The sequence below is a fragment of the Schistosoma haematobium genome, chromosome 5, assembly GCF_000699445.3.
Source record: "Schistosoma haematobium chromosome 5, whole genome shotgun sequence".
Taxonomy (NCBI): Eukaryota; Metazoa; Platyhelminthes; class Trematoda; order Strigeidida; family Schistosomatidae; genus Schistosoma; species Schistosoma haematobium.
Window position 1 is genome coordinate 20,620,558 of NC_067200.1, and position 26,922 is coordinate 20,647,479.

The 26,922-nt window shown below is 35.7% G+C and overlaps 1 protein-coding gene across 1 annotated transcript in view; it reads left to right on the forward strand.

Annotated features, from left to right (window-relative positions):
- Window positions 1-26,922, forward strand: part of MS3_00009354 (uncharacterized protein) — a 61,107-nt gene that overhangs the window by 26,189 nt on the left and 7,996 nt on the right. The window contains exons 2-3 of the mRNA XM_051217719.1: window positions 17,035-17,170; window positions 25,749-26,021. Coding sequence (XP_051065155.1) covers window positions 17,057-17,170; window positions 25,749-26,021 — 387 coding nt within the window. The 5' untranslated portion in view covers window positions 17,035-17,056. The remainder of the gene's footprint in view (window positions 1-17,034; window positions 17,171-25,748; window positions 26,022-26,922) is intronic.

The following is a 26,922-nucleotide window of genomic DNA, read 5'->3' on the forward strand; positions in this document are numbered from 1 at the left end:
ATCATCACTCGGTGATCAATCAATTGTAAATCTACATTTTGTGTACAAACTAACCTTTGATATAAAGCTCCTTTTATACCAGCTATGTTTTGTTTACATTTAGGATTGAAAAGAAAATTTATGGGGACTAGGAAATAGTTAAAAGATTAATACCTATTACAATATATATCAGAAATATTTAACTTAAATGATAGGGAAGTGTAACTTAGATGGATCATTAAGAGATGAAATTACGTTATCTTAGCTGGATTATTTGATTACAAAGGTTTCATTGTTATTTAACTGGAAGAACACAAGTTTATCAAAACATCTTTGTATATCTGTATAGTCATAATGATCAATATCATGAACAAGTATGATGTCATTACATCTCCTTCATTCACTTGTATACTAGTAAATAATTTCAAAATCTATCATTGTGGTACATTTGATGGTGTCATGATAATTTGTCTATTACTTCGTCTGGTCATATAAACACATATAATGTCATTATCGATAGACGAAAATATATCATCAATTCTGTAGTGTTTAGTTGCTATGTTAAGTTCATATACCATATTCTAGGTTCTGAACAGACCAATCTATTCATTCTTCTTGAGTCACATTTTGACCTTATTAATTATTCACTTATCAAACTTGACTGTTCTTATTATGGACATATGCGTGTATACACTTCTTCTACTATTCATCATATGACAGTAACTGGCTATAAATATTGATTAAATGGATTTTGACTCATATGCCTTCTCCACTGTTATTTATTTATTTATTTATTTTAACACATAGATATTGGTACAAGGAGGCACCAATTACGATTGGTTCATACGCCATTTGTTCCCTCAGGATACTGGAGCCCATGTACACCATTGGTTTGTAATAAGGGTTTTCCAACTGCACTAGATGAACTCTCTATGTCCACCAACGCGGTTAAAGCGCCGGACATTCGCTTTTCATCTTCTCAATTTCGTAAGCAAGACCCTCGCCACGAGAAGGGATTGAGTAGGACTTCCTTGTCAGAGGCTATATACGCGTGGCCATTTGAGAGCATTTGGAAAGGGAGAGTGGACTTTCCCCATTCTCGGTCATATTAGGGCATTTGGGGGCTCTCCACTGTACATCTTTTCGTTTTGCTCCGCTCTCTCTTCTCCGTTTCATTCGCTGCGATTTCTCTGTCCAGATCAATGAGTGTACAAAATTACACGGATTTAAATATACATTCTCGTATTTGACTTATTTATTTTCATTATTCACTAACGCAATTTAAATTGATGACCATATACACAAGGATAATCGACATATTTATATCTCAATAACAATCATTCATACGATTTCAAATGGAGTCAGATATTGGGCTACTAAAATACATTTAGTTACATAAAAATCCTTTCAATTGAATATAATCAATTTTAATCATGGAAAATCTCTATTACATAATCACTATTACATAATCTCTATTATATAAGAATTCTTTTAATTTATCTAATCCTAATGAGTAGTATAATTTTTTCGGTTAGCGTTTTTTTAGCGCGTTAGTTTTCTACGGGATGAGGTCATTAACCCCATGCCCAACCCTCCTCCTTTATCCAGGCTTTGGACCGGCAGTAGCCCCAGAGGGGCTTCAGGTGGAGCTTTCACTTCATGTATCATATATTTCAAACATACTTGGTTTATATACAAGCCAACCAGACTCCAGGCGGAGTTCAGTCGGCGGCCTATGCTCCATTAGGAGTAACAGGCGTAAGTAATCAAGTAAAGAGTAGTATAATTTAGTAAAATCTCCCAGTTAAATCATAACGATGATAGAGAAAAGTATTTCACTGATAGAATTAATGAAACCTGTTAGAATTTAGTAGTTTCAAGGAGTGTACTGGTTTTTCATTGCATATTATTATTTGTCCAATTTTAATATTATACCAATATCATTACGTAATCAAATGAATTGAAATGAGAATTCATTTGCATTGATAGTCTATTTCTAACATATTTCTCATAATCATCATCGTTTACGCCTGTTACCCCTCGTGGAGAAGCATAGGCCGCCCACCAGCACTCTCTATCCAACCTTGTACTGGGCAATCTTTTCCAGTTGTTTCCAATTACTATTTATCATTTTCATACTTGCTCCCAATACCCAACGTGGTGTGTTCTTCAGCCTCCCTCTTTTCTGTTTCCTATCAGGATTCAAAGTTAGGGCTTGCCTCGTGATGCATTTTGATAATTTTCTTAATGTAGGTCCTATCCACTTCCAATGTCGTTTCCTAATTTCCCCTTCAGTTGGAGGCTGGTTTATCCTATCATAACCATAAACAGTTGGATAACAAAAAAGTGATTATCGTTTAAGAAAATCCTTAATACATTCATGTATTATTGTTGAGAAGGCTTCCAAGGACAACGACGGAGCCTATAGAGACCCTAAAGAAACCGAAGCGTTTCCATTCAATCAGAACGTGATGGAACTTTGTAGAATATCAAAGTGGTTTGCTACCATAACATGTGGATTAGCTGAATTATAATGTTGATATAAAAACCCTAATATCTATAAATATCCATGATTTTCTATACATTTTGATTCTTACTCAGCAAGCACTTCTCCATACTTCATCTGATTTGTGACTGTAGGGTTCTATACATTCAAGGGTTATAGTTGTATTACAGTATTCTGTGTTAATCAATTAGCGAACATAACAATTTTCATCACACATTTTATATGATGAAAGGTCATTTCATACCAAAACCCCTTAATACTTTTCCTTATTTTCATTGGTTCATCTTTATATTATGATTGTTAATGGTCATCTTGTCTATTATTAGCCCCCGAATGTCCTTGTATGCTCGAGATTAGAGAGAGTTAGCTCTCCCTCTACATATGCTCTCGCATGGCTACGTGCATACAACCACTGACAGGGAAGTCCTACTTAATATTTCACTAACGATGTGTTGTTTACGAAATTGAGAGGAAAAAAAGCGAATATCCGGCACATTAAGCAGCTTGGTGGATACGAAGAGTCCACCTAGAGGAGTTGGAAAAACCTGATTCCAAATCATTGGTGCACATGGGCTCCAGGGTCTTGAAGGAACAAATGACGTCTGAACCAATTATTGGTCACTGATTATCATGTGATTGCGTCTGCTGACGTTGCTCTAATACCTTGTGGATCAGACCTTTAGATCGAAGGCTCTGAGTGTGTCCTTTTAAGAAGACCACCTACTTCAGTTTGGCCACCTGGGTAGTATCCTAGCCCTCACACAAATCGAATGATTTATGTGACGCATATCTATTTGGTACCTCCTTGTATCAACATTTATATGTTTAAATAAATGAATAATATAGTCCATTAACCTTACTAATGATTATCATTAGTTATGTGAAAGCTATATTACTCTTTGAAGATCTTACAAGAAATAGTAATAACCAATGAAAATAGCAAGTTAGTACACTAATCATTCCTTTGCATTTCTAGAATTTGTATACTTCGGATATATCTCATTTTTATCAATCAAATGGATTATTAAGTTCCTCATTTCAACCTGTTATGAACTTGTTACTAGAAGTGTCAATAAAAACTTCATAGACTTAATAGTTGAATTCATCAGTCGATTAGAGCTAGATCATCATAACAAACCTGGAATTACTGGACAGCCGTTTCGTCTTTGTATGAGACTCATAAGCAATGCGCATTTACGATCCCGCCTTGAGAGACTCGAACCTAAGATCTCTTGGTCACACACGTGAACGCTTAACCTCTTATCCACTGAACTTCCCGGTATCCAATGATGTTAATGTCTATTTTCAACTAATCCACGAAATTGAGCGATATATCAATCATTGTCTTCAGTGAGTTACTATATCACAACAGACCCGGTTGGACTCCACTAGTACTGCAGGAATAGCTCTTGAAGCCAGTCACTAGTGAAGCACATGATGATTATTATCAGAAGGGGTTTTTGTGGAGATTTTAGTTGATTTATAGCTGAATTCACGAGTCAATTAAATCTACACCATCATGAAAAACCTAGAAGTACTAGATAGACGTTTCATCTTAGTATGTGACTCATAAACAGTGCACATTTACGATTCCGCCTCGGAAGATTCGAATCTAAAACCTATTGGTCTCCCACATGAACGTTTAACCTCTACACCATTGAATCGGTCGGCATTCAACGATGTTAATGTCTAACTTCAACTAATCTACGAAATTAAGTGATATATCCACCATTGTCTTCAGTGAGTTACTATCTCACAACCGATACCGTTGAATTCCTTTGGTCATGGTTTCTCATTAGAACTTTATGAAATAACTTTTGAAGCCAGTCTAATGGTGTCCTTGGACTTTAAATGGACATTTCCTATTGGTCAATATTTATTTCACTTGTCAAATATTGTACAAATGTTGTTTTCTATTTTATGGTACGATGTGGTCTGGTTGGTTGGTATATAAATAGAGCATGTCTGAAATATAATTGTTATATCCGAGTGGAGATTAAGTTACAGGTAACTTCCGAGGACTATTCATGGACTGATATTCTTATTGTATAACTACTCAACAATTACACTATGTATATTTATATCCCTCTTATGACAAGCTTTATTTTGGCCTATAATTTATTATTGTACGATTTACGGTTCTTAAGTTATGTTCAGTTTACTAACTACTGCCTCCCACATTCACAGCCACTTTTTGGGCTTATTTGTGTACAAATATTATTTCCTATTTTATGGTACGTTGCGGTCTGTGTGATTGATATATAAACTAAGTATGCCTGAAATAAACGATCTGCTCTGATTCTGGTCTGATCTGCTCTGATTCGGAAGCTGGTATCTTGTTCTGGACTCAAGTGGAAGGGCTCGTAGGACATAGGACCAATAAGGACACTAAACTGCCCACACCGGTTGAACGTCATTGGTTGGCCTAGTGCGAAGATTCGTATAAGTCGTATTCGGATTGGTAGATAAGTCGTGTGATCGAAAAGTCAGACATCCAAGGTCATAACAATTGGCGACGGGGTGGAGAAAAGTTTTGAACCCTCAACTTCAAGGTCATAACAATAATGATTCATAACTCAGAGGCTAAGACTTACGTTCTGGACTCAACTGGCTGGGTTAGACAAGGAAGCGGGACTAGTCAAAACTCTGGGCCGTTGGTACGTGTTTTTCGTGTCATTGAATCGATTGATAATTCGCTGTACTCTAATCTGCCCTCACGTCACAACAGTCACTAATGATGATTATTGTCAGAAAAAGATTTTGTAGAGATTAGTATTTGACTCTTAATCAGTACACATCAACGATCCTGTTTTCTCTTTCTCACTTTTCTCTTTCTCTTTTTTTTAATTTTTATTTTTCGTTAAAACTAGAGAGAAATTCTGTTTGTTTGTTTCTTTGTTTGTTCATTTTTTTCTCCCAAAAAAGGAAAAAGAAAAAGAATCTTTCCTATTTTTTGTATACAAGAACAAGATTCCTCTGTTGTGTAATTCGATGATTTTTTCAAGGTTAATTGATCTATACAACTGAATGTTGTATGTTACTTACTTACTTACTTACTTACTTACGCCTGTTACTCCCAATGGAGCATAGGCCGCCGACAATCATTCTCCAACCCACTCTGTCCTGGGTCTTCTTTTCTAATTCCATCCAATTTTTGTTCATTCTTCTCATGTCTATCTCCATTTCCCGGCGTAATGTGTTATTTAGTCTTCCTCTTTTCCTTTGACCTTGAGGATTCCATGTGAGGGCTTGTCTTGTGGCGCGGTTGGGTGCTTTCATCAATGTGTGTCCTATCCACTACCAGCGCTTCTTCCTAATTTCTTACTCCGCTGGAATCTGGTTTGTTCTTTCCTACAGTTGGTTGTTGCTAATAGTATCCGGCCAACGGATCGGAAGTATTTTGCGTAGACAACTGTAAATAAACACCTGTATCTTCTGGATGATGGCTTTCGTGGTTCTCCAAACCTTGTATGTGTTAGTATGAGTTTTATATGTAAAGCTGATAGAAACTGTAGGACAGATTGAATACATAATGTATATTTCTATTATATAAGATAATTCTTCATATTAGAAGTGGGGGGCTTAGTGAAGACAATTAAAGCGGGATCGTTAATACACACTGCTGAATAGTTTCGTACTAGAATGAAATGGGCATCTAGTGCTTTTAAGTTTTCCATAATGGTCTAGGTTTAATTGACTCATGAATTCTTTATATCTTCACTATATGGACGTTGTTCTTTCTCTCCTGAATTGAAGTAGAAGAAAACAAATGAATGGATGGATAATATTACGAATTTGGTTGCATATGAACTAAAAACTTTTCTCTTTCTCTTGGTGATCGACTGGATTATGAAGACGTCAATATCTAGGGGGAAGCGTGGGATACAGTGGGGAGCTAGAATGCAGTTGGACGACCTAGACTTCACAGATGATCTGGTTCTTCTATCGCACACACAAAATTAAATGCAGGAGAAAGCGACCAATGTAGTAGCAGCCTTACCAGTAGTAGGTCTCAACATTCACATAGGGAAAAGAAAGATTCAAATCGCACTTGATGGAGAAGCTTTGGAGGATATGAATACCTTTACATATCTGTACAGTATCATTGATGAACAGGGTGGATCCGATGCAGATGTGAAGGTGCGGACCGGCAGAGTAAGACCAGCATGTCTACAATTGAAGAACATTTGGAACTCAAAACAACTGTCAACCAACACCAATGTCAGGGTTTTTAATACAAATGTCAAGACAGTCCAACTGTATGGGACGGAAACCTGGAGAACTACGAAAGCCATCAACCAGAAGATATAGGTGTTTATTAACAGCTGCCTACGCAAAATACTTCGCATCCGTCGGCCAGGCACTATCAGTAACAACCTACTTTGAGAGAGAACGAACCAGATCTCAGAGGAGGAGGAGGTCAGGAAGAAGCTTTGTAAGTGGATAGGACACATACTGAGGTAAGCACCGGACTGTGTCACAAGGAAAACCCTCACCTGGAACCATCAAGGCAAGGTCAAAGGAGAAAAGGAAGAACAAAAAACACATTACACCGAGAAATGATGATAGTCATGAGGAGAATGAACAACAACTGGATAGAATTAAAAAGAAGTGCGTAGAACAGAGTGGTTTTGAGAATGCTGGTCGGCGGTTTATTCTCCACTGGAAGTAACAGGTGTAAGTAATGAACTAAAAAATCATGAATGTTTATTCAGAGATGTGTAACTATGATTAGGGTTTATCTACACTTCCTTAGGCAATCTAAATTAATACCATCATTAGTAAGGAATTGCATTATCTCATTAGAGCTGAATTTCGAACAACATTTACATCCTAAACTGATTGTTTAGTAAAAGTTATTTTGTCACAAGTATTCGGAACAGATAAAGTAAAATGAATAATCGAACCTAAGGAATTTTTCGTCTTATTCCGAACTCTTTAAATGGATATATCTGAATCTTGTTTATTATTTATACTAGAACTCTAATGCAATACCTATCTTTCCAAACTTCAATTCATTATCCACTAAGCCATTGAGTTTAGTTAGTTGTATCCATGGGGTGCCCCTTCCAGCCAAACAAGTTGGTGAAGCCTATTAGGTCTTTCTGGAGAGAAACCGGCCACATCGAAGCACGGCGCAACTAACGGGGCTAGAATAGTTGTTTCTGCAATCCTTTGGAGTTTGCCCAATGACGAGCAACTTCACATGATACATGCACCACTTTCGAAAAAACTCTTTTGGCGTTTTCCATTCTAAATGTATCTGTGCTATGTTTCTCTGTGGGTTTCGTAATCGATTGGTGGGTATCGGTAAGAGTGGGTGATTAGCCCGATCTCTATCACCCGGTTTACCGCTCACGAGTCAGTCGTCCCACTATCCAGGAGGCACGACGCGAACGTGTGAGTCGGATTTTGCCTCCCATCCTTGGGGTATTTCTTTTTGTTCTAGGCTTTTCTACTCGCCTGCTATGTCCTCTGAGATGTCCAGATCTAGTGGAAAGAATAAGTGAGGATATATTAGATCCAAAATCATTTCTTAGTATTCTATACATCAACATCAGATGACCACCTAATCTGCAATAGGACAGAGTGAAGAGGTTTAACTTTTTCAAGCCACTCGTTGTATGGTAAACTTCAGAGTTCTGGAATTGCATAGATATCTGCTCTCTGTATTTTTTTTTACAATATTCCGAGTCAACTTTCAAAACAGAAACGTGTAGCCTGAACACAATTCTCAAGCTTAATTCTGTTCTTGTTCTTTTCATTTTAACCTTTATAACTTTCTGCTAACAGATTTTCCACTTCCACAAGAGTGTTACATACTACTTATATATGTCAACAGACATATACAAGCTTGGCCTTGAATTCATAACCTCTTTTTTTTTTGCTTCTTCGATCACTTTTTAGAAGCAAACAAACCAAACTAAATCGTCAGTAATAATAATAATAATAGATCCATTATTCAACTAGTCGTAAAGTTTCCCCCATAGAACTGAAATCCACCTTAGCTTTCTCTTTCTCACTCTCTCTCTCCCTTGCTTTCTTTCTTCCTCTCTTATCAATCCTTCCTTTCTATCGTGTCATTTATTTTGAACAGGTGAATTGATTGAGTTCAATAATTCTTATGTAATAACTTGATATAATAATCGTGAGTTATTGGTTAACAACAATTGAGCATATTTATATATATATATATATATATATATATATATATATATATATATATCATATATGCATATGTAGATAGATAGATAGATGTATCCCTTGGATACATAGACATATTTCTATGTATCCATTCATATACACAAATACATTTAGAGTACAGAAAGAGAGTACACGAATAAATTATTGAACAGATCTCAAATATATATATATATGCCTTATCATTAATATTATCAATTTCAGTACTAATATTGATCATATTAGAGTTGTCTAGAAAGATCATAATGGATCAAAGTAATAATAACATTTTTTTGTTTTGTATTATTTAAGGATTTATTCAGTGGTATTATATTTGATCCGTTTAAATGTGGTGAATGAAAAACTATTACAAGGTTTTAGAAATTTCAATAGTTGAAATCATGAGTCAATTGAAGCTAGATCAACATGGAACACCTGCAAGCACTGTGGGACTCCTCTATAGTGCGCATCCACTATCCCGTACCCCACGCAAGGTTCTAACCCAAGACCTATCAATCTCGCGCGCGAGCGCTTAATCAATGGATCACTGAGCCGGCATTCAACGGCGTTAATGTCTAACTTTATCCAATCCACGAAATTGAGCCACCGTACACCATTGTCTTCAGTGAGCTGATATCTCACAACTGACTCAATTGACTCATGATTTCAACTATTGAAATAAAAAAATGACGAAAAGAGGACAAAAAACGAAAATTCAATCAATTGTGAATATATCTCAGTCTTACTGGAGGTCGGTTGCGGTCCGCATATATCAGTGGTAACTTCTTCGACTGTTAAGCTGTGTGTCACGGTATCAAGTTCGTCAGGGAGTGTCAGTCTCCTGAAGGATAATACAGATACACCTTGCTAACGAGTATCAAGTAGCACGAAAACTAGGTTCACGGTTTCCTGTTGACTACCATGAGACCAAAGGTCATAAGTTCGAATCCAGCTAGATGGATTGTGGATATAAACTGATGAGCAGTCTCATAACTAAATGAAATGGTCGTCCAGTGCTTACAGGTTTTTAATGGCAATCTAACATCTATCGATTTATGATCATATTCAAAAACTTAACTCGGAGATGGTCAACAGGAAACCACCATCTTTTCTCAACATAGTGCACGCAATATCGAGTTACCTAGACTAGTGGCCAAATTGCAACTTGGTGGATAGGATTTGATCTAAACTAAGAAGAACCTGACATACATGACATTGATCACCATCCAGTTATCAATCAATTGTAAATACTCAATAAAACTTATATAAATGGTTTGAAGAAAAAAACAAACTCAGATTATCAGTCGTAAATTATTGATTATCTATGAATTATATGATGTAACTGAAGTAATCTTGAGAACATTCTATAATGAATAGACATATCTTTTAGTTTGATTGGTATGTTTAAATGACAATGAGAATGTGCCAAGATGATAAACAGAGAAATACGTTCCAGTATTATCACTAGCCTATATATACCAACGAATGTAAATAAAAATTGTTGACAACTATGATGATGAGATAATGGGTAGTAGTGTAGTGAACAAGAACACCAGTGGGCACAATCGAATGTATTTAACACAAAATTACAGGACCTGTTAATAACATCTAACAATCACAAAGTAAATGCTTAATTTGCAAAATGTCCATCAATTGACTCAAAATGACTCAAACTTCATTGTTCTTGTATTTTCATACAAATTGCATCCTGTTTCCATTCATTACTGTTCGATTCTCTTGTCTCTCTGCTTCCAGACCTTGTGTTCATGACTAACATCATATACTACTTATGTCAATAAAAGTAGCATACACCACGGTAGTAATAACAGTACTCACTTAAGTGATGACGTTTTCGAAGCATTATAAACCATAAATGGTTTAGTGGCCCGTGATGTAACTCCATTTAGATCATATGTTGATTGGTATTGAATGATTGTTACCGAAATATATATTCTGGCTATTCTCGTATATTACTATCGACTTAACTTGCTTTGGTAAATAACCGAATTAAATAAGTTAAATATGTGAATCAAGTTTTGAATACTCATATTTTGTACAGTCACTGATGTGGACAGACAATCAGAGGGACGAAGCGAATAGAGGAGAGTGAAACAAAATGAAAGGATGTGCACTGGACAAGGCATGTAAGCCAACTCCATTTAACTAAACGTTATTCAATATTTATGGTCAGATAAAAATAAGTTACAGACATGTGATGAGAAGGATAAGTTGTTCACATACACAACACACACACACACATGCTCATATAAAAAAACAGTCCGAGTTGATAAGTGAATAGGTAACAATATCAAAACGTGACTCAAGTAGAATGGATAAATCGGCCTGTCCAGAAGCTAGAATAAGGTAATATGAGCTTAACATAGTAAATGACATAACAATGGTACCAAATATGAATTATGCTGTATTGTAAACTGAAGTTGATAAATCTGAATACTATACTATGGATATTGAAACTACGGTTTCAATAAAATCTTGTGTGAATTGTATGTATACTGATGAAGAATCTGAACTGTTGTTCATAGCTCTCTCTCTCTCTCGGACTTATATCTATTCATTCATTTTGAAAGAAAGATCTATATTCAAATAGGAAATATCTTCATTTCAATGTTAAACATTTGAAAACATGTCAATAACAAATCATCTTTAAAATACACTACAATGATTGTTCAAACGGATATAATTGTAATGATCGTATTCAAACGAAAAATCTATGGTAGTTGGAAATACTCGGTAGGAAACCATTGGATCTGGGTTTTGTGCTACTTGACACTCGTCAGCAAGGTGTAGCTGTATTATTATTGAGGGAACTGATGCTCTCTGACGGATTCAATCCCGTGTCACACAGCTTTACAGTCAGAAATGTTACTGCTGAGTTATCCAGGTCACGAGTGACCTGTAGGACTGAGATGTATTTACAATTGATTGATAACTGGATGGTGATCAATGTCATGTATGTCAGGTTCTTCTTAGTTTAGATCAAATCCTATCCACCAAGTTGCAATTTGGCCACTAGTCTAGGTAACTCGATATTGCGTGCACTATGTTGAGAAAAGATGGTGGTTTCCTGTTGACCATCTCCGAGTTAAGTTTTTGAATATGATCATAAATCGATAGATGTTAGATTGCCATTAAAAACCTGTAAGCACTGGACGACCATTTCATTTAGTTATGAGACTGCTCATCAGTTTATATCCACAATCCACCTAGCTGGATTCGAACTTAGGATCTTTGGTCTCGTGCGCGAATACTTAACCTCTAAACTACTGAGCTGGAATTCACAGCCCAATAATGATAATTATCATATACTCACTAGAAACTAGCTTCTTGAGGGAATGCTCAGAATGCTAGTGAGAAATCATAACCAGTAAATTAATCCATATCAGGTAGAGACAGGTATCTATCTTAGTACAATGTAAAAGGTGTTCAATTTCGTGGATTAGTTGAGGTTAGACATTAACACCGTTGTATATCAACTGAATGGTCTAAAGATTAAGCGTTCGTATATGAGACCAAACACTAACTTACTTAATTACGCCTGTTACTCTTCGTGAAGGAGCAAAAGCCGCTCACCAGCATTTTCCATTCAACCCTGTCCTGGACAATCCTTTCCAGCTCTTTCCAGTTCCTATTCACCCTTTTCATATCTGCCTCTATTTACCGACGTAATGTGTTCTTTGGACTTCCTCTTTTCAGTTTCCCTTCAGGATTCCAAGTTAGGGATTGCTTCGTGATGCAGTTCGATGATTTGCGTAATGTATGTTCTATCCATTTCCATAGTCTTTTCCTAATTTCTTCTTCAGTTGGAAGCCGGTTTTTTCTACCTCACAGAAGACTGTTGCTGATGGTATCCGGTCAATGGATGTTGATTATCTTGCGTAGACAACTATTTATAAATACTTGTACTTTCTTGATGATGGTTGTAGTAGTTTCAGCTTCACACAGTAGAACTGTCTTGGCGTTCGTATTGAAGTTTGTGACTTTGATGTTGGTTGACAGACAGTTTTTTTAGGTTCAATATGTTCTTCAATCGTAGGAATGTGGCCTTTGCTTTGCCAATCCTCGCCTTTGCGTCTGCGTCTGATCCTCCTTGTTCATCGATGATGCTTCCCAGGTATGTGAAGGATTCTACATCTTCCAGAGTTTCGCCATCAAGTGTGTTACCATTGGTGTTCTCTGTGTTGAATTTGAGGACCTTGGTTTTCCCTTTGTGCATGTTGAGGTCTACTGATGCAGAGACTGCTGCTACACGAGTTGTCTTCACGCGCATCTGTTCGTGTGTATGGGATACGAGGGCTAAGTCATCTGCGAAGTCCAAATCGTCTAATTGGTTCTGAGCTTTCCATTGTATGCTGTGTTTTCCCTCAGATGTCACAGTTTTCATAATCCAGTGGACCACCAGAAGAAAGACCAAGGGAGAGAGTAGACAGCCTTATCTGACTCCGATCCTTACTTGAAATGCATCTATCAGCTGTCCTCCATGCACGACCTTGCAGTGTAGTCCGTCTTATGAGTTCCGGATAATGTTGATAATCTTCTCAAGAACTCCGTAGTGTCGAAGAAGTTTCCATAATGTCCTCCTATCTACACTGGAGACCGAACACGCTGGGTTCGAATCCTGCGAGCGAGATTCTCAGACAAAAGCTTTTTCTAAATCAATAACATATCAATAAAACAACAACAACAACGCATATATATATATATATATATATATATATATATATATATATATATATATATAGAATTAATCAATGTAATTTCATATTACATAATAAAGTGAATCAATTGTAATTAATATTTCCGGTCTAATTTCTAGAACAATAATTATTATTGCTAATGATTTCTATGTTAGTAAAAGTTGACAGAATTATTTTTTTCTAGTTAGCGTTTGTTTTAGCGAGATAGTTTCCTACAGGATGAGGCCTAACCCTCCTGCTTCCTTACCCGGGCTTGGAACCGTCAGTAACTCTAAAAGAGCTACAGGCGGAGTTATGTTATTAAAAGTTATAACCTTAATTATATAGAATAGAATACCTAAGAGATATAAGAAATAACTCATAGTATATTATGTATAAATGATATCAATGTTTAAAAGGAAATGAATTAGACAATGATAGATTGTTATTTTATCGTACTTTATGGTTAGTTTAGTTGTCAATCCCCCCCCCATACTTTTCCCCCTCCCCACCAAAAAATATTGGAATAGTATTTATTTAATTCAAGGAAATGGTAGCTGAAATCTTAATAAAGGGAAGTATTGCCTTGTGATTATTATGTCTACTGAAATCTTTTATTAAGTAGTTTCTGTATCGATTAATTTAATCTGTAAATTATGTTTGTTATAGATTGATTTCAGTTGAGAGGCCATTCAAAACCATCAAGCATTGAGATTAGGTGTTTTACTCTAGTATAGGTCTCCACAGAAGTACAACCCTGCCTAAGGACTGAACCTAGAAAATTCTAGTTTTGTGATGAATATTTATTCAAAAGCCCTACTATTGTAGTGAATGAGAACACAAATGAGGGGGGGGGGACAAAATTACAGAATCTCCTAGTAAAATATGAGAACCATCTAGTAATGTCATTCAATTGTCTCATACTTCATTGTTGTTTTGTTTCCACATCAACCACTCTCTATTGTCGTTCTCTTTTCTTTGATTTTCTTAACTTTCTGCCTCCAGGTATTTCACTTTCGACTACTACTTATATCTGTCAATATCAGTAGCACACATCACATTACTAATTTAACATTCAGTACCTTTTAACACAAAATATGAATATATGAGTGCATTTATTAATCTGTAAAACTCTGCATGGAAACCCTCTGAGGTTACTGTCGGTCTCAAGCCTGGATGAAAGAGAACTGTTAGGCACATGGAGTTAGCAAACCCATCTCATAGAAAACTAACTCACTACAAAAAACGCTAACCAGGAAAAGTAATCCAAGTAAATAAATCTAGAAGTTGATTGAAATACAGATATCAAGGATTACTTATATTGATAGGTGGAATTAAGTAAAGATTCGTTTATATTAGATTTTGTATTCACCAAGGATGAAATGAATCTAAAGACCCATTTAAAACCAGAAAGCAGTGCAGACAGGTTTGACCTCAATGTAAAAGTCCTCATCAGTACACATTCAAAACTTAATCATTGGTCGAACCTAGAATGTTCATATCACGTAATGACTTTTTAAAATCTAGGCTATAAAGCTGAAATTCAATAGTATGCGCTTCTATTTATTTGTTTATTTATTCAAACACACGAACATTACTGATAGAAGGTACTAAATAGATATGTGCCACATAAATCATTCGATTTTTGTGAGGGTGGGATACTGACCGAGTGCTCAAACCAAAGTAACTGGTTTTCTTAGGGAGTCACACTCGAAGCCTTCGACCTAAACGTCTAATCTACAAGGCAGTAGAGCAACATAAGGAGATACATCCACATGATATTCGGTGTCCAACAATAGGTTCATACTCCTTTTGTCCCATCAGGATCGTGGAGTCGTTGTGTACCACTGCTTTGGATTGAGGGTTTTGCAACTCTTCTAGGTGGAACCTCCATACCCACCAACCCGGTTAAAGCGCCGGACATTCGCTTTTTGTCTCCTCAATTTCGTAATCAACACTAATGCAGTGAGCAGGACTCCCTTGGTAGTGGTTGTATGCACACGGGCATTTGAGAGCATTTCTTAAGGGAGACCTTACTCTCCCTACTCTCAGCCGTACCAAGGCACTTGAGAGCTCCTAAAATTCAAATGATTTACAATCTAACTCATCCTTTATCCAGTTTTACTGATTATGGCTATTTCATTTCTCGCACAACTAAACTGTACCATTTATGATCCCCCATTAGAACCTGAGAAGCTCCTATTGAATACACGAATATAGTTTTTTTCTCGAAAGATGATAACGGAGATAGATTTAATTTATGAATGATGTTTACAGTGATTTGACCTGTGTATTATGTGTGTTTGTTTGTGTATGTGTGTATTTGTCACTCTTGAATTTCATACTAAAACAATGTAAATGTTCAATAACCCGATGGGACTACAATTTATGGAGGACCTTCGAGTGACGCTAGAATGACCTTGAGAATGTCCATCTACTTATTAGGATTAAATGAGGGTTATAAACTAACGGTTAATGGTTAAGAATTAGACTCATCACGAACTGATATTAGCTATAATGCCAATGGCAAGACTATGATTTATTGGACGAACCAATTACGTATAAGATAAACAGGTCTCGGATTTTGGCTTAGTATTCATTCATAAGTTTGGCTAAATAGCGTCTTGACATTTAAGATAATCTCAGTTTATGATGAAAACCCTAAATCTAATTCCTAACCTTAGCCATCAAATATACAGTCAGTCAGTCATTAACAACGTAGAACTTTGTACGTACGTACATCAATTCGAGTTGCCATAACCACATTAGCACAGAGATACAACTGTCGATTCAAATCCCATAGTAGTTGAGATAGTAAGAGTATAAGCAGTAATCGGAAACATTAGGGTTTGAAGATGTTATTCAAGGAGTATAATACAGTGAAATAAATTTGGAAAGAGGAAAAGAAAAGGGACATAAAAAATACAGAAGATTATAATTTGGGAGGACACAAAGAGTGTATGCACCTGTGCCATTGCAAACGATTTTGAGCCATGTCATTTAAGGTCTCTAACCATCGGTTGCTATCATCTCGCGGTCCCCAACCAGGTAGTCTACACCTACCGACATGGTTCAATCCACTTGTCAATGACTTCATAAATTTGTGCCATGTTTTGTTCTGGCCGCCTCTAGCTTTCTTCCAACTTACTCCTATACCACGGAACATCGCACGTCGGTGCAGTCGGTGGTTGAGTATACGTAACACATGTCTCAGTCATCTCAACTGATGAATTTTCACCACTTCATCAATGGATTTGCCATCCTTACCTAGTACCCGTTCCCTAACAACGGGATTACTTACTCGATGGTCCCATGATATCCGAGCAATGCTTCGAAGACACCTATGGTCGAATACTAGTAACCTACGAATATCCTCTACTCTTACCGGCCATGATTCACTGCCATTATCTTTATTTGATCCTAGTTATTAGATAAACACCCTGAAGGTTATTTTATCATCGCTCAAAGGTCATCCATATATTATAGTCTCAATCGTTATTTAACTAAATGAATTTCGCGCTCAAAATTCAAGACATATTATCTTAAATCTAATTGGTTCATTCATAAACAAGAATCTTACCGCTTATTTCTTTTGTTTACATAAATGAAATGTATCATTTCAATGATCTTTTTCTTCTTTTCCTTTTCCTTCTTTTTTTTCTTTTATTTGAGTAGATTGTTTTATTAAATCAAAATTATGGGAAATTTTGTTGGACCAAGAAAAAAATTATCAAGAGAAGATTTAACATTTCTTAAAGAGAATACACATTTTACCAAACGACAAATTAAACAATGGTATAATGGATTTATAGTAAGTGTTTATATACTACTATTATTATTATTATGTTCATGAATGGCTCTATTCAGTTCATCATATGTGTGTGTGGGCTGTGATACTGATCGGGTGCCCAAACTGAAGCAGGTGGTTTTCTTAGGGGGCCACTCCACGAGCCTTTGACCTAAAGGTCTAACCAACAAGGCAGTGGAGCATCGTGAGGAGATGTACTCCCATGGTAACCGGTGACCAACGATTGGTTCATACGCCATTTGTTCCTTCAGGATACTGGAACCCATGTACACCATTGGTTTGGGATCCGGTTAATGAGCCGGATATTCGCTTTTCGTCCTCGCAGTTTCGTAAACAACACCCTCGCCACGAGAAGGCAATGAACAAGACTTCCCTGGCAGAGGCTGTATACGCGTGGCCGTGTGAGAGCATTTGGAGAAGAGGGGCGTGCCCACCTCACTCTCGGCCATACCAGGGCATTTGGGGGCCTTAATTCAGTAATATATGTTTGGCATTATTATATTTAGAGCTTAGATTATTTGATAAAACTTCAGTAATTGAATGCTAGGATCCTTCTCTTAAGTACAGAACAGGAAGAACCGAATCATCATTATAGTCCTCTAATCCGTTATTAACATTTGTTCAATAGGGAATATTCTTTTAAAAGACGTTTGGATGAAGTATTTTTGGTTATTTCTGAGCTTCTTAGAGCTTCCTCAAGTTCACCTATAGACTTTCCTTACAAGCATCAGAAGGGGTTTTGTGGAGATTGTAGTAATTTCAACAGTTGAGGTCATGAGCCAATTGAAGGTAGACCACCATGGAAAGCCTGGAACCACTGGATGGGCCGTTTCTTCCTATTGTGGGACTCCTCAGTAGTGCGCATCCACGACCCCGCCTCGCAGGATTCGAGCCCAGGACCTATCAGTCTCGCGCCAGGCGCTTAACCAACTAGACCACTAAGCCAGTATCCAACGGTGTTAATATCTAATTTCAACTAATCCATGAAATTGAGCGACACATTCATCAGTGTCTTCAGTGAGTTACTATTTCACAACAGACCAGGTTGAACTCCACTGGTCACTGCTTCTCACTAGAACTCCAGGATATATCTCTTGAAGCTAGTCACTAGTGAGCATATGTTGATTAGTATCAGGAGGGGTTTTATGGAGATTGTAGAAATTTCAACAGTTGAGATCATGAGTCAATATATAATACTTCAGAGAGTTTTCATTTTGTACCTCTTGATTGATCCTAATGATAAATATTGATTGATTATTAGTTTAGATGTTAGCAGTTCAGTCAATCAATATCTAAATAATGTACATTCGTTTCATTGTATATTACTAGTAACCACAATATCTGTGATTGGGCACTATTATAATTTCAACAATGAAAAGTTGTATACATTTTAGAAACAAACCACAATAGGTTATACGATTGATTGACATAATGATCTATTAAGACAAATAAGGAAACAGTAAACTGATTGAAAGATCTAGATGGTAGGAATATATAGCCTAGATATTCAAGTAGGTTGCCAAGTTCTTTTAATTTTTAAAGAGACAAATACATTTAACTGACAAAACCTAATTAATTTCTGGATTTCATTTCTAATGACTATTCAACTTGTTAAAATAGAACATAATGTCAACCTATTCATTCATACCAGGAGATTAGATACTAGGAAACAATGTATGTGTGTTCTTTTCTGTGTTTTACATCAATCTTTTAACAACAGTAATACATTCCTATTCCGTAATTGACTAATAATAAACACAGACAGTACTGGGTTCGAATCTCATAGTGAACATCAACTCTATGGTATAGGTACATCCAGCTGACGAGTCTCAAATAGGGCGAAACGCATGTCCTGAATTTCACTACTAGCCACTATCCATCTTTGCTTAATAAACCTTGTGACTTAAGGCTATATCGAAACAATCTGCACAAGATGCATATATTCAAGGTATGTATTAGCTCTAGAATTACTACAGTTATCCATGTAGTATTTACGACCTAAGGAACCATAGCTGATTTAATGAGCCATTCGCGGCTTCACCGTTTTAAGGTATGTACTTAGACATGCATGGCTTAATCTCTGAGACAAGGATATGACTACTGGCAGGATCAACCAGTTTGTTCACAGTTATATAATATACCCTTGTGGGCCAGGGTAATTTTACATTGGTTTTCAGGAGAACCAGACACCATCCAGACTTTCACGTAAAAACCTAAACAGTACAGCTCAACCCCGTTTAGCAGAGGAACCAGACACCGTACAGGCTCTAACGCTACAATCTGAATAGTACAGCTCAATCCTGTGGCGCAACCGCACAGGTACCAAGAACCCTGGTGGACCATTCGCACCATTCATATACACACTCACATCACATGTATAGTTATTCCGATCAATGATCGCGTGAATCAATTATGCACAGCACGAACAGGCCAAAGTTGACCTATTCCGCTTACACGACAGTCAAACTCGTTAATATTAGCAATGGTGGCATACCTTACAATGTCCCAATGACAATGGCCCTCGGGAAGACTGAAAAGAAACCACCAGTATGAATGAAATCGGTTAACCAGCAAACCAATTTTTGCATGAACAGTCAGCAAAACTTGCCAAAGCATTGCCGAACCGTCCACAATAACAATGGAGAACCTCCAGCCTCATATGAAACCTTCAGCTCTATATAGCCATTTAGCCATAAAGCTAATGAGATGCATATATACCAAATCCTAAATAACAATGAAAAACACAAGTAAAACAACACCAAATAAATTTAACCATAGACATTATTTAATTATATACCATTGGAAAAATAGCTGTTTACTTCTTCTTTACCCCAACCCATTCACTCATTTCCAATGAAGGGCGTATGTTGTCAGGTGACACAATTATATTACCATTTTTTTACTTTTTTTTTTTATTTCAATCATAAAACAATATCCCTTAACAACAGTCAACCTAGTCGGTAAAACAAAAACAAAAAAGATAAAAGATAATAATCATAAATACTTCAAATCATATGACATTTTATGGTTGATTTCAACAACCACCACCACCACCACCACCACAACAACAACAACAACAACAACAATAAGATAGTTAGTCCCTTTACATATGAACAATCTTCTATCAATCAATTAACTAATCTGTTCATTGAATCATTTCCTTATTCATTTATCTATCTAATTATTTATTATTATTCATTAAAAAAATATAAAAAAACAACTTAAGTGGAATTTTTTTTTATTAGAATGAATAACTAATTGAGTAGATTAGTTACTGAGTAGGATAGAATACAAAATTTCCCCCTAAATTTTATACGTTTTATCGATTTTTCTTGTTGTTGTTGTTGCTGAGATACAATATATTTCATCCATTAATGTTGTTTATTTTTTGTTATTTATGTCACTTGGATATACTACTTTATGTACTTTATTTAAGTAGTAAGTAATTAAATCTTACTATATATACATATATATGTATATACTGAGAGTAGTAACAACCATTTCCGGTGGACAAGTTACTGTATAAAAAAAACAGAAAAAAAGAAAAAAAAGAACTTGGCATTTTTTTTTATTACATATTACAATATACCTAACCCTACTGATTGAAATCTTATATCCCCACATATATCCACACACAGAGACACACACATACACACACACGCATACATAACTACTTCTACATGGATACACATATACAGACAATCATGGATACTTAAATTGCATAAATTGATGTTGAATGAAACAAGTAGGAAAGAGTAGATATTACCCAATGCCTAATGTATATAGAGTTAGCAATAGAATATTAGATTGAATGGAATAGGAAAGAATCAAAGCGTTATTATTATTATTATTATTATTATTATTATTAGTAGTAGTAGTAGTAGTAGTAGTAGTAGTAGTCGTAGTAGTAGTATTAGTAGTAGTAGTAGTAGTAGTAGTAGTAGTAGTAGTAGTAGTAGTAGTAGAAGTAGTAGTAGTAGTAATAGTAGTAGTAGTAATACTAGTAGTACTCAGTTTCAGTATATCAGTTTTTACCATACTATTTTTAGAAACAATAAAAAACTGAGGGTGAAGGGGGGGAAAGTTTAATGTTTAATTTTTAATGTGAAACAGTTTATAAACCATTAAATATGGAATAAAATATTGAGTTATTTTTAAGTAATTTACTTAATAGTAATCATTTTTACTATGGTTACTTACTTACTTACTTACTTACTTACTTACTTACTTACTTACTTACTTACCTACTTACTTACTTACTTACTTACTTACTTACTTACTTACTTACTTACTTACTTACTTACTTACTTACTTACTTACTTACTTACTTACGCCTGTTACTCTCAATGGAGTATAGGCTGTCGACCAGCATTCTCCAACACACTCTGTCCAATTGGTGTTCATTTTTCGTATGCCAATGTCCATTTCTCGAAGTAATGTGTTCATTGTTCTTCTTCCTCTTCTCTTTTGGCCTTGCCTTATGACGTAGTTGGATGCTTTCCTCAATGTGTGTCCTATTCACTTCCAGAGCTTCTTCCAGATTTCTTCCTCAATTGAGATCTGGTTTGTTCTCTCCCACAGCAGGTTGTTACTGATAGTGTCTAGCCAACTATGTGTATGAAAGTACTTTCATATGTATTACTAATGTGGTGTATGCTACTTATATCGACATAAGTAGTATATAACACTAGTCATGAATGAAATATCTGGCAACAGAAGCTCAAGAAGATCAAGGAGGAAAGAATAAGAACAGATAGCAATTGGTATGGAAATACCAGGAACAATGAAGTCTGAGACGATGGACTGATATTTGCAAATGGAACAGTCAAGTTTGACACGATTGATAGACATTTTGCAAATGAAGTATTCACTGTATGGTTCTCAAATATTAGTAAGAGATTCTGTAAATTTATGCTTGATTTTATGTCCCCACTTGTGTTTGCATTCACTAACCTTGTGATTAGCCTACAATAATTCCGAATTCCAAACGACTGAGCGATTCTTATTATGTCATATAATACAATGTATGTCTACCAGACAGATTAGGTTTCTAATCAAATATAAAACACTTATGAATAACAGAGCGAGATCAAATATAAGGGAAAAGTAGGGATATTGAAGAGGGTTTCTCCATTCTCTATGAAAGTCAAACTCTATAGCAATAGATATGATCGTGTAACAGTTATATATATATATAATAGTTGAGTTCATGAGTCGATTCAGGCTAGACCGACCTTTGTTGCTAACTTGACATGATGGTTGGGCTTGCCTATCGTGATGAACCAGTCGAGGTAAATTGACTGGAACAGTCGTTCCTCAAGGTCTTACCATGCCAGGTAGGTCGGTTAAAGAACGATAAGACTAAACGTAATAAACTCAAAGTTCTGATATGAAGTTGTACTGTTGACTTTACAGAGGTTTGACGGCAGTAAGCTGTTTCCTTCAGACAACCAGAATAACAGTGATGCTGCCTCAACACAAGGAGTGGTTGAGTTCAAAAAGGTCGACCGTAAAAATACTCACCTCACCTTATCCCATGGATTTCCATCTTCGGTGGTAAGGTCTCAACAATTACGGAGCTAACACGAAGATTACCTACAAAAATGGCGTGTTTGACTGACCTCAAGCAATTGTCTTTTAGGCACTGCAGTTACGATCCAGAGTCACCAAGACCATCTTTAATCCAATTTTCTATTCAGGTACCTCCAGGAACACCGTTCCACGGTGTAAGCAACTGGGAAGTGATAAACACCTTCATATCTCGTACAGCACTGAAGACCACCATTCAAAACCTGGAAGCAGTGAACGGCCGTTTTGTCCTAGTATGGAACCTCTCAGCGTATTATTTTTTGTTCAGTTATCTCAGTCAGTTAGTCAGCATCAACGTAGAACTTCGTATATACGTACATCAGTTTAAGTTGTCATATCATATTAGCACAGAGATACAATTGTCCATTCAAATCTCATAGTAGTAGAGATAGTAAAATTATAAGCAGTAATTGGAAACATTAGGGTTTGAAGATGTTATTCGAGGAGTATATTCCAATGTAATAAATTTGAGAAGGGACATAACGAATTCAGAATATTAGAATTTGAGAGAATACCAAGTGTGGATATATGTGCTCCAGTGTTTCATCTATTCCTAGAATAGTCTACAAAGAGAGTTTTCTTAGATTAACTTCATTAGGATTTATCTGAACAACAAAATTGAGATAGAAGCTTTACAATTCAATTCATGGTAGTTCAGTTCTTACATTATATTATTGATCATTTATTGATGCTAAACAAGACTTAACTACTAATATAAGAAGTAAGTTAATAAACAGTTTAATAAACTATACATACATTTCAATAGTTGAGATCATCAGTCAATTGAAGCTAGACCATCATAGAAAACCTGGAAGCACTGGAAGGCCATTTCGTCCTATTGTAGGACTCCTTAGCAGTGCTTTCAGGTTTTCCATGATGGTCTAGCTTCGATTGACTCATAATCTCAACTATTGAAATTACTACAATCTCCACAAAATCCCTTCTGATATACATAGATTGTTTACGATTATAATAACCAAAAAAACAAATCAATATATTCTCTTGAGGAATCTTGTTTATTTACTAATATGCTGGTAATATTATGAACAAGAACACAATTGAAGGACAACCAAATATATTTCATCACCAAAAATTACGTTACTTACTTATTTGCACCTGTTACTCCTCGTGGAGAGGGTTAAGGCCACCCACCAGCATTCTCCATCCAACCCCGTCCTGAGCAATCCTTTCCAGTTCCAGTTATTCATCCTTTTCATATCTTATACTATTTCCCGACGTTATGTTTTCTTTGGCCTTCCTCTTTTCCTCTTCCCTTCAGGATTCCAAGTAAGCGCTTGTCTAGTGATGTAGTTTGGTGATTTGCGTAATGTATGTCCTATCCATTTTCATCGTCTTTTCCTAATTTTCTCTTCAGTTGGTTATTGGTTTGTTCTCTCCCACAGAAGGCTGTTGTTGATTGATATCCGGCTAATGGATGTTGATTATCTTGCGTAGACAACTATTTATAAATACCTATACATAATCTTTTAGTAAAATCTAAGAACCATCCAGTCTCAGACTTTCGTTGTTCTGTCATTTCCACGCCAATAATTTCTCTGTTCTCATTCACTATTCTTAAATCTTCTTAACATTCTAACATTAGATATTTCACATTCGATTGATGATATATACTACTTATAACTGTTGAAATCAGTAGCACATATCATAGTAATATAATTAATGAGATTACTAATGAAAAAACAACTATTTGTATCTACTTATCTGATATAAATTTTATCAAAAATTATTTTATTCAGTTCGTATACTCTGAAACTACTTTTTATTCAGTTAAAATAGATAGATTATGATTATCAATGGAATGTACAATGTATGTTATGTCCTTTTCAAGATTCATTACTTGAATAGATCCGGCATACTTCATTGTTAGTATTCATATTGGGACTCAGATGTCAGACAGTATTATCCATTGTGCTTCTAAGTATTAGGGAGTCTATCAGAGAAATTACTATTCCCGACAGTTCCAGTATATATATATATACTTAGGAGTATAACAGCACCTCCCCTGAAGCTAGTCTTTGTTGTCCAGCCTACATCAGCTATAAGGGCAAAACACTATTTAACCAAATGAATGAATGAATTTCGTGCCAAAATCCAAGATCTGTTATCTTATACCTGATTTGTTCGTCCATTAATTATAGTCTCGATTCTAGGTTGTTTTTTCTTTAGTTGAACAAGATCTGATGTGATTTTTTGTCGTTTCTTAACTTTGAATGTAATTGCTCAATATTCCAAATCAATTCAATCTGAGTTATTTATCTTATTCTACCAAGAAAAAATCAATAAAAATTGTTGTTAATTCATGATTCTTACTGATAAGTATACGAACTAAGGATCAAATTTGAATCAATTCGATTACCATGAGATGGTTCTCCTGTATAATCACTAAAAAAATAGGGATCTGGGTTAATATTTCATTACTGGTATCCCGAAAACAGTGATATATATATATGTGTGTATATACGAACTCCACCTTGAGCCCTTCTGTGGCTACTATCGGTCCAATTTTCCAATAAAGTAGGAGCGTTGGACATGTGGTTAGCCACCCCATCCTGTAGAAAACTAACTCGCCAAAAATACGCTAACCAGAAAAATAAAAAATAATTCAAATTATTGAAACTCTGCCTTGGGAATTAGAAGAGTTATGATGCCTCATGATGAAAGCCGAGTTCCTTAGGAATTCACGAGTTTGATTCCTATTCTGACAATCAGAGCAACCATTTTAATTTAAATACGTGGTATGTTTGTACAATATAGAGGATTAAGGGAATCATTCAAATTGTTGTAGAAATGAAAAGATACAACTTAGAATTGCTTATAATCAATGCAACACCTTCAGAAGAACTCTTCCACAGTGTAAACAACCGAGAAGTGATAGACAACATCATTATACCTTTAACAACACTCATATCATGTATAGTCACATCATTGTTGTTGTTTTGATTACTTTTCTTTCTTTCTTTATCTTTCACAGCGTGATTGTCCATCAGGTCAATTAAGTAAAAAGAAATTTATTGAAGTTTATTCTGGATTTTTCCCTGATGGTAATGCTGAAAAATTTTGTACACATGTATTTCGTACATTCGATAAAGATAATTCTGGTCGAATTGATTTTAAAGAATTTTTATTAGCTATTAATATAACATCAGGTGGTGATCCAGAAGAGAAATTAGAATGGGCTTATCAAATGTATGATATTGATGGTAATGGTACTATAGAACGAACTGAAATGGTTGAAATTATTCGAGTAAGTTCTTGTACAGATTGATTTGATATAACCTTGAGTGACAAGCTTCTCAATTTTTTTCAAAGCAAAGATGAATAATGATGTCTAGTAGTGGGATCTAGTTTGATGTATGTTTCGTCCTATTTGAGACTCATCAGTTGGATGTACTTGTCTCCTATGAGTTGATGTGAAAACAGAAAACAAAATCCGAACTACTGATTTACCTTTTATTGTTTTGTTCACCTTGACTAATTTACTAATGTTATAACTTGTTTGTGCTCCCTATCAATGTATAATGTAATGATATTGTCAATTAGAGAACAATAGCTTATCGATTGAGTCAATAATGCATGAAACAAGTACGAACAGTGTTAGCGGGACATAGACTGGATTAAGTATGCTCAATGCACGATTGCTTTGGTGCACGCTGAGTGGCTAATTCTTATCCAATCAGCACTAGTCGATAGTTGGAGAATACTCTAGAATCTTCTCATGTAAATACTATAAATATACTAACGTTTTCCCTATTGTGCTTCTTGTCTTCCATCTGGCTGATTCTTATCCAATCAGCGTTAGTCAATACTTAGTGAACACTCTAGAAATCTCCTCATATGAAAAACTATAAATATACTAACGTTTTCCCTATTGCATTACTGACTTGCTTCTTGCTTCCATCTAATCTTGTTATTTGGAATATAATCTCTTTCCTGTTCAACTGTGGTCTGATTTGGGGACTTGTCGAATGATTTGGTATCCAAGAATATTAAGCAATAGGAATAACTGGGTCATAACCGTAAGAGAGAAATATAACAAACAGTTTAAAGTAATTATCGGTGTTGCTTCCTGCCTGTTAAGTCTAGAAAACCAATCTTCGCTTCCACAATATGAATCATATATTTCAAATATATTGGGTTTATATTAC